Source organism: Procambarus clarkii, chromosome 29, assembly GCF_040958095.1.
Source record: "Procambarus clarkii isolate CNS0578487 chromosome 29, FALCON_Pclarkii_2.0, whole genome shotgun sequence".
Taxonomy (NCBI): domain Eukaryota; kingdom Metazoa; phylum Arthropoda; class Malacostraca; order Decapoda; family Cambaridae; genus Procambarus; species Procambarus clarkii.
This window is the reverse complement of record NC_091178.1, coordinates 4,873,321-4,888,714: the sequence shown is the minus strand read 5'-3', so window position 1 is coordinate 4,888,714 and position 15,394 is coordinate 4,873,321. Positions and strand designations below refer to the sequence as shown.

Below are 15,394 nucleotides of genomic sequence, written 5' to 3'. Positions count from 1 at the left end.
AATAACCTCATATCCCTGCCCAACCTCATGCTTGTCCAATACTCATGACACCTTAAATAACCCTGCTCCTCTCCTCACCCCTCCCTCCCCTCATTAACTAGCTGGCATGGGACACCGTCATGGGTGATCACCTGGCCCTCACTCACTGAGGGCTCTTAGTCATGTTTAACAATAGCAGATGAATATGATGAGGTAACGCACTGTAAACAGGACGCAATACACCTGTACTAAAGCCGAGCTGTGTGTGTCTCTCTCTCTCTCACCCCCTTGACCGACAGCCCCTCTCCATCCCCCTTATTGTCACCCCCTCCTCCCCCCCTTTATCTCCCCCGCCCCAACAGCAGCACCCCTCCCCTCCACCCCCGTACCTTCTCTTACAGGCGACCCCTGCCAGGTTTACAGTGGTCTCGTGGCGTTACTGTGGATTACCTGGTCCTGTGACGTATATAGGCGGGGTGCGGGTGGTCCGGTGAGTTCAGTCGCCCCGGGCACGCGTCAGGGCACAGGAAGGATCGCCGCTATCAACACCGCGACGGACCAGGACCTTCTACACCACCACCACCTTCAACACCACCAGGACCTTCTACACCACCACCTCCTTCAACACCACCACACACACACGTATGTTCTCACAAGTTAATCGCAGCTTTAATCATGTGTATTAACATGCATTCTCAAGTCAGACTCATTGGAACAGCTTTGGCCTTGGGATCATTACAACACTTAGGTAACTTTATAAGGGTGCAGGCGATGAGTCACAAAAACGTGGCTGAAGAATGTTGACCAGACCACACATTAGAAGGTGAAGGGACGACGACGACGTTTCGGTCCGTCATGGACCATTCTCAAGTCGACTGTTCATTAGGGTGAAGACACAATTAGCCCCGCCTGCTTAACCTTCGCTATTCAGCTTACACCTGGAAGGTGTAACGGAAACCAAGAATGCTTCAGTGCAGATGGTTCTTGCAGTATGAACACACTTAACGCTATTCAAGTGGTGCCCAAGACAGATAAAGTGATGATCTATCTTGAGGTTATCTTGAGATGATTTCGGGGCTTTAGTGTCCCCGCGGCCCGGTCCTCGACCAGGCCTCCACCCCCCAGGAAGCAGCCCGTGACAGCTGACTAACACCCAGGTACTTTTTACTGCTAGGCAACAGGAGCATAGGGTGAAAGAAACTGTGCCCATTGTTTCTCGCCGGCGCCCGGGATCGACCCCGGGACCACAGGATCACAAGTCCAGCGTGCTGTCCGCTCGGCCGACCGGCTCCCCTTAATGATACTTAGATGGCTGCAATAAGATTGTTACACACTGTTTGCAAGCAATTAACAACATCAACAAAGTCTTGTAAAGTCGGACAATACATCTTATCATAAATCATTTAATCGACTCAACCAAACAAATGAAGTGAAAAGCAGCAGAGTCGGTCCGACCCGACCCGACCCGTCGTGTGTGTGGGTTAGGTACTTTCTAATGTCCTGTACTGACTGCATTTGAACAACCAGACTCTTGGTGTATTTCGAAGGCTTTGGGAGGCAGTTAGTTCCTTATTTGATAGACCTTAAAGTGGACGACCAGTATGATTATTAATTTATTCATAATTATCATTATTATTAAAATATTTGAATTATTATTTAAATGAATAGTTACAATTGCTAATATAGTTATGGAAACTTCTAATAATTCATTTTATTTTGCTAATTATTATGTTAACAAGTGATGCATGATGGTAGCTCAGTGTCAGTACAACTCATGTGTTGGAGCTGGTGAATGGAAGCTTGACCGCTGACGAGTATCAGCTTGACCGCTGACCAGTGAAAGCTTGACCACTGACCAGTATCAGCTTGGCCTGTGACGGGCGTAAACTTAGCCGTAGGTCTGACCGGTGTCAATATTCCTTATTTTATACAAACACCAATAGTCTGGATGATCAGGGCAACAGGGAATCCTTCCCTGTTGAAAATAACACATTAGGACAAATGGGGGGACATTTGACAAGCCGCCGGCTTCCTGTCCTCGTTGAGGCTATTAAAGTGTTAGTGGTCTCAGGTAAATTGTGTACTAGAAGTAGGCATCCAGCAGTCTCAGGAAACTATGGAGTTGCGCTCTGGTTGTCGGTCTGGAGTGGCCTCTCCAGGGCGGAAAACCGGGATAGGTTGATATGGAGGAGAAGCTGTTACCCAAGCAGCAGGTCCCCCCCCCTCTCCACGGCGCCGAAAGTCTCCAATGGAAAGGCAAACACCAATACGATTGGTTCCAGCACCGTTGCAGAAACTGTGAGCTCCGGAGTTGACCTCGAAGTTGGTGAAATAAGGCTCAAGGACTCCAAACCCGGAGACCGCCGTGGTCGGGGCCGGAGAAGAACCACCCCAGCCTCCCGAAGCAGAGCCTGGGGGGCCGCACGAGTCCCAGAAGGTGAACGTCCCAGTCCCGCACCTACGGGTTCCAGACAGAGATCGTCACAGCCTTCTTTCACCCGAGGCCGGCCTCCTTCAAGACCCAGCAGAAGGAAAGGGAGCAATCAAGAGAAAGCACCAAGCCATTACGCTTATATAGCACTTGGAAGGGATCAGAATAAGGATTTGGGATGGGACGGGGGGAAAAAATGGTGCCCAACCACTTGGACTGTCGAGGATTGAACGCCAGCCTTCATGAAGCGAGACCCTCGGTCTACCGTCCAACCCAAGTGAGTGATAATTATTTAATACAACAATTATTATAATAATATAATTAATTAGTAATTATCACTCTTCCTTCTGCTTGGTCTTGAAGGAAGTCGGCCTCGGGTGAAAGAGGGCTGTGACGATCTCTGTCTGGAACCCGTAGGTTTGGGATCAGGACGTCCACCTTCTGGGGCTCGTGCGGCCCAGGCTCTGCTATACAATTTTGTACAGCAGAGGCTTAGTACTGTACAACATTAAATAGGGCATGGTTACAACAATTGTTTTTTACATTTTATATATATATATATACAAGTTCTTACATTCCGCCACTAGCACGCGTAGCGCTTCGAGCAGGTCCTTAATCTTAATTTTCCCGGGAATACGACCCGCCAAATTGCTTAACAACCGTTCACTGCTGGGTGAACACAGCCAGGGAAGTGAATCACATGACACGCCACAGAAAAGCCTAGTGTTCACATGAACACTAGGCTTCCCTGTGAACACAATAATTAGATCAAGCTCTAATTTTTTTGTGTTGTCACTATCTTATGTAATAAGAATGCCTTTGTTTTTTTCGTTTGTATAATACAAATTTTCTTCTTGTCTTCACATATTTATATACAAGTGTCTCTTTTTACTTGAATATTTTAATCGTCGCTGTTTATTTCTTTCGACGTCTTCCGTGCAAAAACGCAATACTTTACATTCTCTCTCTCAATTGCAGACGATGGATGAAGAACAGATCGCCAGTGAGTATGATAATGATCTTTAATGAATCAGGGTAATCTAGCTTTGGTAAAAGTCCAACCTGGCGGAGTTGTTACGAGGTGAACGCTTTCTTGGCCATGACCGCCACTCTTGCAGCCTAGTTGTTTCATCACAACATTTCTCAACAACCCCTTCCCTCCTTTTGGATATTTTGGACTAAACACATTATCACACAATGTGTCCTACGCACCTATTAACTTAATCGACCCAACTTAGGCTAATAATTTGAGTGTCCGAGTACATCGTTCAATTTCCAGCCTTCCTTGAGACTTTTTTTTTTCCCTGTCAACTGTGGTATTTAAAATGTCCCTTTTGCCATAATTTTGTTAATTCAATTTGAGTCTGGAATGCCTGGCAGAGTTGGCATTGCGTTTCAATTCCGCTTGATGGGACCGTCTGTAGTGTCATCTCTTGCTACACAGCAAGAATGTGACGAGTTCATCATTAGAGCCGTGTGGACTTAGCGTGTAAAGAATGTGATAAAATTAGCTGCCACTGGCCAGTCACTAGGCATGGTGCATGATCACGCTGCCAGTGACCGGACACTAGGCATGGTGCATGATCACGCTGCCAGTGACCGGACACTGGGCATGGTGCATGATCACGCTGCCAGTGACCGGACACTAGGCATGGTGCATGATCACGCTGCCAGTGACCGGACACTAGGCATGGTGCATGATCGCGCTGCCAGTGACCGGACACTAGGCATGGTGCATGATCACGCTGCCAGTGACCGGACACTAGGCATGGTGCATGATCACGCTGCCAGTGACCGGACACTAGGCATGGGGCATGATGACGCTGTCGAAACTTTGTGTAACAAAATAGCAATGATTTAGGTATTAATATATTTTTAGAAATAAATACAAGTAGCTTTAGTAGGTGATGTCAACAAATAATATTTTTTATGCAAGAATGTGATGATTTGGCCATTTCCAATTTATACAACTCGAATCCTTCATGCAACGTAGACTTTTTTGATGATATCAAGATGAATTTTGAGCAGAAACACTAACTTGGGTTTAAAATACCTGTCACTTGAAACCTCACGATACAAGTAACTACCGATGTGAATACAGACGTAAGATTTTATTGTTAAAATCTAAAATTCGTTAAAGTTAACTTTATGACATGTTTTAGGAGAAGAAACAATGCAGTACCTTTAGCAAACACGGCCTTCTGGCCCCCCCGTCGAGGCCACTAAATATGGTGGCTCCTCTCGGGTAAACTCAGGTTAAAATATGTTAGGCAAACACTTTAGAACTAGCATCAAGGCTGAGGAAAAGGAGAAGCATTGCCAGATTTGTGGCTTTATTGATCAAGTAATTACAGTACAGTTACATCCTGCAATAACACAAGCCATTAATATAATATACACAGTTTATTCACTATAACAATAAGCCAACTGCACATGACTAAAGCTAGAATATACAGAAATTTAACTAGAAGTTAACATTCCACCAACCTGTACACAAGAACGACACAGCTGATCTAACGATACAAACAAGTCATGCGAGCATCCAAACAAAACAGTCAAGCGAGCATCCATCCGGTACAATAATATATATATATATATATATATATATATATATATATATATATATATATATATATATATATATATATATATATATATATGCGAACAAGCCTGAATGGTCCCCAGGACATATGCAACTGAAAACTCACACCCCAGAAGTGACTCGAACCCATACTCCCAGAAGCAACGCAACTGGTATGTACAAGACGCCTTAATCCACTTGACCATCACGACCGGACATAATGAGGTGATAGCCGAGGCTATATGAACCACCCCACCGCCGGCACTCGGATAGTTATCTTGGGCATAGCATTTTACCAAATCACCTCATTCTTTGGGGCACACGTGAGGAACACAAATGCGAACAAGCCTGAATGGTCCCCAGGACATATGCAACTGAAAACTCACACCCCAGAAGTGACTCGAACCCATACTCCCAGAAGCAACGCAACTGGTATGTACAAGACGCCTTAATCCACTTGACCATCACGACCGGACATAATGAGGTGATAGCCGAGGCTATATGAACCACCCCACCGCCGGCATTTGTGTTCCTCACGTGTGCCCCAAAGAATGAGGTGATTTGGTAAAATGCTATGCCCAAGATAACTATCCGAGTGCCGGCGGTGGGGTGGTTCATATAGCCTCGGCTATCACCTCATTATGTCCGGTCGTGATGGTCAAGTGGATTAAGGCGTCTTGTACATACCAGTTGCGTTGCTTCTGGGAGTATGGGTTCGAGTCACTTCTGGGGTGTGAGTTTTCAGTTGCATATGTCCTGGGGACCATTCAGGCTTGTTCGCATTTGTGTTCCTCACGTGTGCCCCAAAGAATGAGGTGATTTGGTAAAATGCTATGCCCAAGATAACTATCCGAGTGCCGGCGGTGGGGTGGTTCATATAGCCTCGGCTATCACCTCATTATGTCCGGTCGTGATGGTCAAGTGGATTAAGGCGTCTTGTACATACCAGTTGCGTTGCTTCTGGGAGTATGGGTTCGAGTCACTTCTGGGGTGTGAGTTTTCAGTTGCATATGTCCTGGGGACCATTCAGGCTTGTTCGCATTTGTGTTCCTCACGTGTGCCCCAAAGAATGAGGTGATTTGGTAAAATGCTATGCCCAAGATAACTATCCGAGTGCCGGCGGTGGGGTGGTTCATATAGCCTCGGCTATCACCTCATTATGTCCGGTCGTGATGGTCAAGTGGATTAAGGCGTCTTGTACATACCAGTTGCGTTGCTTCTGGGAGTATGGGTTCGAGTCACTTCTGGGGTGTGAGTTTTCAGTTATATATATATATATATATATATATATATATATATATATATATATATATATATATATATATATATATATATATATATATATATATATATATATATATAAACACTTTTTACTACAAAGGCCAAACTATTACATGTTTTAACATCTGTGGATCTTGTAATTAAGATAGCAACATTGTTTCAGCCCGTGTGTGTGTTGCCTGCCTGGTAGAGTAGTGATCGACCCCTACACACTATCATTCATGGCCTCCTGTAGAGGTGCTGCTCCTTTCAGACGGGGATGCTGGGATCCTCGGGCAGGTCAAGAAGAGTGTTGCCTGGTGTCGTGGTCGACAGGGGGCTCATCATCAGAGATAAGATGTAAAAATTACTCCCAGTCATTAAGCTGCATTAATGCATCTAGCATATATAGAAAACTATTACATCGGATTTTGTTATGGATGAATACAACTGCGAGGCACAATCAACTTAATACAGTAACTCGTGCTTCTTGATATTTGGCAAGAAAATACTGGGACTGTGATACTTCAGCATATGTTTGTCCAAGTTTCTTCTAAAATAAGAATCTCTGGAAAGTCGCGATAAAATTCAAATTTTATCACGACTAAATTTCAGAGAACAACATTTAAAGAAAATAATGTCGATTGCTTCCTTCAAAACCCGGCAAGAAAACGAACCTGACATAAAGAACGGATGTTATGAAGAAATTAATAACGTTTATTGAATGTCACAATTTCCAAAGAAGTCAAAATCCTGCACAGGGAAAAAAATAAACATTTAGACCGCATGGATCAGAGGCTTCGAGGAATGAGCGAGGTAAGTACGTAATAGCATGGTTTCCCCTGCTCTTCCACATTGTAGTTTTCTGTGGAGCGTTGACACCCTTTATCATCCACACTATCGAATATGGGCGGTTACAACCCTAAGCAGCTTCTTATCTTGCACCTCACAAAGATGAGAAACAATGCGATTAGGGAACAACAGCCTGTCCAAGGGTGCGGATGAAGAAGGTTTGTCAGTGGCTCGTATAGCTATTGTTATTATTTTGCCCTGTTTGCTTGTTCATTACAATTGTATTGTTTGCCTGTTCGTTACTGTATACTGCCTTGTTTGCTTGTTCATCACTATTGTATTGTTTGCCTGTTCGTTATTGTATACTGCCTTGTTCATCATTATTGTATTGTTTGCCTGTTCGTTACTATACTGCCTTGTTCTTATCAGTTACCGCATTGGTGCTAATGTTATATTTATTTCAGGCTCTGTTTTTTCAACGTATTCGGTTACATTTTAATTTACTCATTCTCGAGTTATTTTCATTCAGTTTAGCTCCTTTATTTCCGATTATTATAAATATTAAAAGTTTTATATAAGGTGCATGCACTCGTTTAGAAATGTAATATTTTCTTTCATTTCTGCCTTATCGTTTTCTAGAAGTGTGTTGAATAATGTTTGTTATATATGGAAATCCTTGTTTATAATAAACATATAAATCATAGACTTAACAAAATCATATTGCTAAAATATTAAAATAATTACATAAACATAGTGTATTTGAACGTTAAGTTGTGATTATAAGTTAAAATATTGTCCAATATTTTCGGATAGCTTGATAATATAACGTAACTCAGGGGGTAACTGAAGAGCTGGATAGAACTCAATTAGTGGGTGGTGCTTTGGGAGATGACATGGCTCTCATTAACCTGACCGGTTACAGTACCTGGGCCGAGGCCTAAAGTACCTCCTCTAAATATCCCCCCCTTCCCTCACCCAACACACAAATCCTGAAGTACCTGGTCTCAAATATTCAATGCACAATTTTGCTAACTAAAGAAAACGTAACAGGAACAATAAATTCACGGAAAGAGTAATTGCGTGGTTACCATTTGGTTAACCTGGTTTACGAGGGTTGAGTTACAGTTCTTTGATCTCTGTACTCAGGTGTTAATCATCTGGTGTTTAATTAATCGTGTGGCATCTATTTGTAAAACGAGCATAGCAAGCAGTTGTACTTGTTCAAGTGGTCACCATATGGGTTACACTTGACTGAGGTTTAGGTATAATAATGCTCAGCCTGCCAGAATGCTTTCTTTTTATTATTTTCTCTTCCTCGCATTTATATGACCCGTAGTGCATTGCCCTCTACACTTGCTATGTATTCCCACAAACATAAAATAGTTGGTAAAAATATCCATTGAGACGCTTATAAAATCACATAACAGAAGTCTTGTTGTGAAGAACGGAGGTTATCTAATAACGGGAGGGGTTGGAAACATTTTATTTAATAAATAAGCCTTTTTTGTCCACATGACTATTTTTAAGTAGTCAAAAGTCGCACAGACGTTTACAGAATCGAGTATCGTTTAGTCAACCAAGGGGTCACATCCTATGAGTGACCGACATTGTAACATCTTCAGCACATCCCTGTGGCAAGAACCTCCGGCGAGTTAATCATCTCGTCACTTGTACCCACACGCTTGAGGAGTCCATTAACCAGCTCAAGTGAACTAATCGTCGAACGAGGGACCATTAAAGACTTTTTTGCCAACTTTTTAACTTGCGTTATCTTGCGGGATAAAAGTGTGTAGTTATTTTAAGGACAGGATCTATGCTTGGCAAATACTTAGTGTTTTCTTAACCCATTGTACAATGTTGACCAGACCATACACTAGAAGGTGAAGGGACGACGACGTTTCGGTCCGTCCTGAACCATTCTCAAGTCGATTGTGACTTGAGAATGTCACTTGAGATTGTCGACTTGAGAATGGTCCAGGACGGACCGAAACGTCGTCGTCCCTTCACCTTCTAGTGTGTGGTCTGATCAACTTACTTTAGCCACGTTATTGTGACTCATCGCCCCATTGTACAATGTATCGCCCGATACATGATTCTAATGTGTCTTGGGTGGACACAGTCTCTCAGGTAGTGACCACTTCTTCGCTTTCATTCCTAATATTCATTAGCGCTCGTCTCCAAGACAAATTGATGGCATCTCAACGGGCATAATTTCACGGGCTTGCTCAAGCAGGTGGAGTTTCCCCAGGAAACAAACTGATCGGAAATGCGGCTTTGTAATATACGTTTCCGCCTATAATGGGCTCGTGTCAATTTGTCTTGCCATGAGCCTTAACTGAATGCTTAACACCTCGGTTAAGCATTCGGCTTCACAACTTTGGGAAGACGCCTCTTTTTTTTTGTAGAGTAGACTCCATCAAAATGCTCCCCACGAACTTCAGACCCTCACTTATCACCCACCAACCCCCCCCCTCACCTCACCTCACCAGACACCGCGAGCGACGGAGTGGGGTTGGGGAGGGTTGAGGGGTTGGGGAGGGTTGAGGGGTTGGGGTGGGACTATTTACGTGGCCACGATGACAGGCATCAAGGGTATGGCTGCCAACTTTGGCTGCCACACCACAAGCCAAAAATAGCTTCAAACCAAAATAGAGCAGTTTCTTGATCCTTGGTCACCCGGTATTTTCTGCGTCTATAAACTTCAGGGTTGTGTGTCCTTAACTATCCTTGTCTGTAAGGAGTCAGATCAAGGATGTGGGATATAAGAGCTCACAGGGAAGCCCCCCGACTCGTAGCTATTAAGAAATCACATCAAAGACTGTTTATAAATAGTAGTACATTTATTTCACAGTAATTCGACCCGGGAGGGGGGGGGGAGGGAAGTTCTCGATATAAGCCAAACAAACAGCCTATATACCTATAAGCCTATACAAATTATGTATAAACTGGCTGTCTGTTCCCCGACACAATAAATGATTAATTATACATTTCTATCACGTTTTCTATGGCCTGTGTGGTGAGTGCGAGGTGACCTAGATCAGCATAACAGAACACATGGGTCCATGCGACAGCCCATGTGTTTTCTCGGAATCCTACGGGATCCTACGGGATCCTACGATCCCGTAGGAACAGCCCGAGATCCTACGGAATCTCTGCTGTTTTAACAATGGATCAAGATAGATAGCAATCAAAATTTCAGTAAAACTGGCACCCTATTTGACCACATTTTTTTACCAAGAATTTTTTTTGAGATTGCATTACTCCCTTTCACGGCTAATTTGTGTACCTGATAAATTTGTTAGTTTAGTTCATTTATTATGCACCTGATACCCATCCTGTGGGTGGTAGTGCATGGGGTTACAGCGGCACATAATGGGCTAAGGGACTGTACTCTAAAATTTAATTAGGTAAGCAAGTTACAGTCTTGACAAGCTAGTTACAAAATTTACTGTATATTGTTACATCATACATAAATATCTAGCGATAACAGGACATACTTTTCTGCTCAGTAATTCTACAATGTTTCGTGTGTTCAACCCTGATTAATTTATCGTAGTAAATTCTGTAGTTATCGTAAAATAGATGACAGTTTTCTTACAATATCCATTTTCTTTCGATGACCATTTTCTTAAAGGGGGGTAATCTCTTTCATTCAAGCCGCTGTATGCCAACAATACTCGCACCTCACCTCCGCCTCGCTCCCGAATCAACAGATGTCGTTTTATTTCTCCTTTTTCTCGAAATGAAGTATATTTACTTCTTCGTAAAGAAAAGACGCCTTCCCGTTCCAGTACTGAATGACGCCTCCTTTCCATTCCTTACCAGGTATCAAGCGTACTTTTGCTTCTAATGAAGGCGATGAGTCACAATAACGTGGCTAAAGTATGTTGACCAGACCACACACGAGAAGGTGATGGGACGACGACGTTTCAGTCCATCCTGGACCATTCTCAAGTCGATTGTGATGAGGTTTCTAATGATGAGTTATTTTTATTTTATATACAAGAGTTGTTACATTCTTGTAACAACTAACCACACGCATAGCGTTTCGGACAGGTCCTGAATCCTAATTTTACCCAGAATACGACCCGCCAAATCGTTTAACAACCAGGTACCCATTCACTGCTGGGTGAACAGAGGCTACAGTTAAGGACTGGCACCCGGTCAATTCCTCTCCCTTTCCTCTTTTAGAACTCTCCTAGTCCTTTTCCTCTTATAGCACTCTCCTAGTCCTTTTCCCTTCCTAGATCCAGACCTTTCCTAGCTGCTGCTCCTCCTCTGTCGTGTCCGGTAGATACTTAATGGTCGTCATTTCCCCCGTGGTAATCTCGTGCTTCCTCACTTCCATAAGCCATGAAGAAGGTCTTCCAGATGTTCGACCAGGGGAAGACGGGCTTCGTCGAGTGCAACAAGTTCGTCAACATCCTCAACACCCTCGGCCAGGCCTTCGACGAAGACGACCTCAAGGCCAGAATCGCCGAGAACGACCCTGAGAGTAAGTTGGGTGGTGGCTTGACACACACACACACACACACGCGCGCTCACACACACACACACACGCTCACACACACATACACGCGCGCATACACACACACACGCGCGCGCATACACACACCATTCACTTAACTCTCTTGTGTACTTGGAAAGCCATGTTATACAAACTTGATTACTGTTTAACCGAGTTCTGTAGCACAGTGGCCTACGTCCTCGCCTCACCATCGAAGGAACCGGGTTTGATCCTCCGATAGAACAGAAACGCTTGGGCACATTTCCTTTCACCTGATGCCGCTGTTCACCTAGCAGCAACGAAGTACCCGGTAGTTGGGCAACAGTTGTCGACTGCATCCTGGGTAAGGTCAGTAGTTAGGCGCTGTGGGGGTGGGGATTGGGGGGGGGGAGAGGCTCAATAAGCCCAAGTACAGACTTCCTGTACCCGACTGAGGAAATACCCCCCTCCACCCCCCCCCAGGTCAAACTGCCTACCTACCTACCCCCCTGGATGCAACTCACAACAGTTACTTAATCCCTGATGATGCTAGGTGAACAGCCGCATCAGGTGAAAAAAAATGTGCCCAGCCACCATTTGTTTTGCCTGGGGAATCTGGAATCCCTGGGGCTCGAACCCAGGATTGCAGATTTGTAAGTCGAGGACGTACAATGTAGCATGGAACGAAACTCTGTTTTTTTTTTTTTGTCTGCTGTAACGAAGTTTATTTCTGCCATAGTTTTCTGGACTTTGGAAATCTTTGTAATATACTAAAATTTAATTTGTCTAAACATAAGAGCATAAATATGCTTAGGATTCCACCACCTTAGCGAGACCCTGAGCCGCCTGTAGCTAAGTGTGTCTGTCTGTGTCTCTTTGGCGACAGAGGAAGGCAAAGTGGACTTTGATAAGTTCTGCGCCATCGTGATGCCCTTCCTGGAGGAGGACGACGACGAGGCCATGCACGAGGAGCTCAAGGAAGCCTTCAGGCTCTACGACAAGGGCGGTGAGTGTCCCTAAGACCTCTTAGACGGGCCCCCCCACCACTGCCTCCACCGTCCAAGGCGTCCAGTGGCTCTGGCTTACAACTGCGAGGCGGCCACTGTGTGTGTGGGTCGTGTTTGGTATCTAATCTAACGTCACTCGCCTTAGCTGAATGTCTTTGGTGGTTAAACTGTACAGTTTTCTCGAAGATATATTAGCCTTAATAAGTTACTTAAGACGTACTTTTGGCTGGATATATATATATATATATATATATATATATATATATATATATATATATATATATATATATATATATATATATCCTGCCAATTTCTATTTCTGGTCCTGTCCATACCCTTATCTCTGTTCCTTCTTAATTGTGCCCATCTTTGCCTCACTATGTAACACTTGTTGTAGCTCGTGCCTCCGTTTCTGCCCCTAGTTCCCGTCTAACTCCGCGACTCTGCCTATCTTTCCCCATTTCTTTTTCTGTCTCTGTCCCATCCTCGGAGTCTCTGCTCCAACCTCCGTGTCCTTCACTACCTCTGTACCTTCCTATCTTGAAGTTATCTTGAGGTTATCTTGAGATGATTTCGGGGCTTTTTAGTGTCTCCTAGGCCATCATTTTTGTTCCATCTTTCGGTTCCTTTTATTCTCTTCTTCCTTCCAACGTTTTATCCCTAGTTCACTTGATCTTTCTCTATGTATTAGGTCGTTCCTCTCGTGCTGGTCGTCCCCTCACTCGCCCCTCCTCTCTCTGTCTCCAGGCGACGGCTACATCACCACGCAGACACTGAAGGAGATCCTGAAGGAGCTCGACAACAAGCTGTCCGATGAGGACCTCGACGGTATCATTGATGAGATCGACGAGGACGGCTCCGGGACTGTCGATTTCGATGGTGAGGGAAACACGTGCTTATATACCTAACCATATATATATATATATATATATATATATATATATATATATATATATATATATATATATATTATATATATATATATATATATATATATATATTAGGCTTGTATCAAGGTCCCACCAAGGCTGAACAACCGCTGACCAGCTTGCCAGTGTTCATTTACTGATATAGTTAAGTGAACTCGGTATAAATGCACGCACGCATGCACGCAAAAACACACACACATTCGTCGGGGTCAGTACAACAAACAATCGACGGTGTGAAAGGCGGGGTCCCAGAGCTACCAACTCGATCTTGCAGGCACAGAGTAAACACACACACAAATTCTCAGACGAATTGACAGGAGTGGACAAAGAAACTATTTAACACACGAACAAGGGGACACAGGTGGAAACTTAGTACCTAAAATGATCCACAGACACACTAGAAAGAACTTTATCGGCATGAGGGTAGTTAACAAATGGAATGCATTAGGGAGTGATGTGGTGGAGGCTGACTCCATACACAGTTTGAAATGTAGATATGATAGAGCCCAGTAGGCTCAGGAATCTGTACACCAGTTGATTGATTCAATTTGTACACCAGTTGAGAGGCGGGACCAAAGAGCCGAAGCTCAATCCCCGCAAGCACAACTAAGTGAGTACACACATAATTTGTGAGTATATAAACCCCCATTTCATCAGTATGGTTAAGTATATATAAAATATTCACGATGTCTCGAATATGTGTTAATATAATAATTTAATAATTATCTCTCTCTCCTTTCACAGAGTTCATGGAAATGATGACGGGAGAGTAAGAGATAAGATCTCCTCAGCATCCCCCACGTCTTCCTCAGCCCCCCCCTCTCTCTTTCTCTCCCATGGACTTCCTCTTCCACCCATCGTCTGTCTCTTTCTCCTCTCATTCATTTGCTACAGCATTCTGAGTTCCCCTTCGGCATCACCACTTTCTCTTCGCTCTGAAGTTCTTTCAACACTTTATTCAAAGGTCTAAAAAAGTGCACTAAGATTTGCACGTTTCCTCCTCCGACTTCCTGTACACAAAATTCTCCCACTTGCCAATCTCTCCCATTAATAAGTTAGAGTATTTCTTCCACTAACATAATCTACATTCTGATTTCTATCCTCTCCCCTCTATCAGAACTCATTCTACATCCTGATCGCCTTCTCAGAACCCCGTCTACTTCCTCCCTTCCTTGTTTGAACTCCGCAACTCGCCTGACTCGCCCTGGGAGCCACAACTCACGCCTATGTACTTTCCGGTATCATAAAACGCAAATTATATAATAAATTTTATAGATACATTTAAAAAAAAAATATTTTTAATCAACCAGAGTTGGAGTTTTATTATGAGAGATAATGGGAGGACATTTGACAAGCCGCCGGCTTCCTGTCCTCGTCGAGGCCACTAGAAAGATAATTAGCCTCAGGTAAATTCAGATAAAAAAAAAAATTACAGTAGAGAGAAAATGGAAGGGAAATTAGAAAATGGAACTAAGATATGAAAGAAGGGTAAACTATTACAATCCTGTGATTTATGCCGAAACTATGGATAACAATGCCGATGTTGGGGACAAGAAGTCTGTAGATAGCTTAATCGAGGTTCCCCTTAGGTCGGTTACTGATCTTCCCCCAGGATGGAACCCACAGCACATGCTTAACTCCCTGGTACCTACTTACTGCTAGGTGAACAGAGGTATCAGGAAAGTGTAAAGGTACCAACCATTTCTGTCCCACCCGGGGAACGAATTCCGGATCCCCTGATTACGAATTGCGGTTTGATATTACATATTTCACATATGTACATCTTGACCTAGAATATTCCCTGTCTGAACTTCCTGCTGGGCGTGAGTGAGTATGACTCCCTGTCTGACCTTCCTGCTGGGCGTGAGTGAGTATGACTCCCTGTCTGACCTTCCTGCTGGGCGTGAGTGAGTATGACTCCCTGTCTGA

The 15,394-nt window shown here is 43.9% G+C and overlaps 1 protein-coding gene across 2 annotated transcripts; it reads left to right on the top strand.

Moving 5' to 3' along the window:
• The first annotated feature begins 472 nt into the window (after nucleotides 1-472).
• Nucleotides 473-14,758, top strand: TpnC25D (Troponin C at 25D). 2 transcript variants are annotated; one of them, XM_045753191.2, is made up of 6 exons: nucleotides 473-621; nucleotides 3,389-3,413; nucleotides 11,395-11,538; nucleotides 12,416-12,535; nucleotides 13,284-13,415; nucleotides 14,210-14,758. In XM_045753191.2, exons 2-6 carry the CDS (start codon nucleotides 3,392-3,394, stop codon nucleotides 14,236-14,238), a joined length of 447 nt encoding a protein of 148 aa, XP_045609147.1. In that variant the 5' UTR covers nucleotides 473-621; nucleotides 3,389-3,391; the 3' UTR covers nucleotides 14,239-14,758. The 2 variants fall into 2 exon arrangements, with proteins under 2 accessions (XP_045609147.1, XP_069189375.1); XM_069333274.1 differs by lacking the exons at nucleotides 473-621; nucleotides 3,389-3,413 and adding an exon at nucleotides 6,867-7,067.
• Nucleotides 14,759-15,394: the final 636 nt, after the last annotated feature.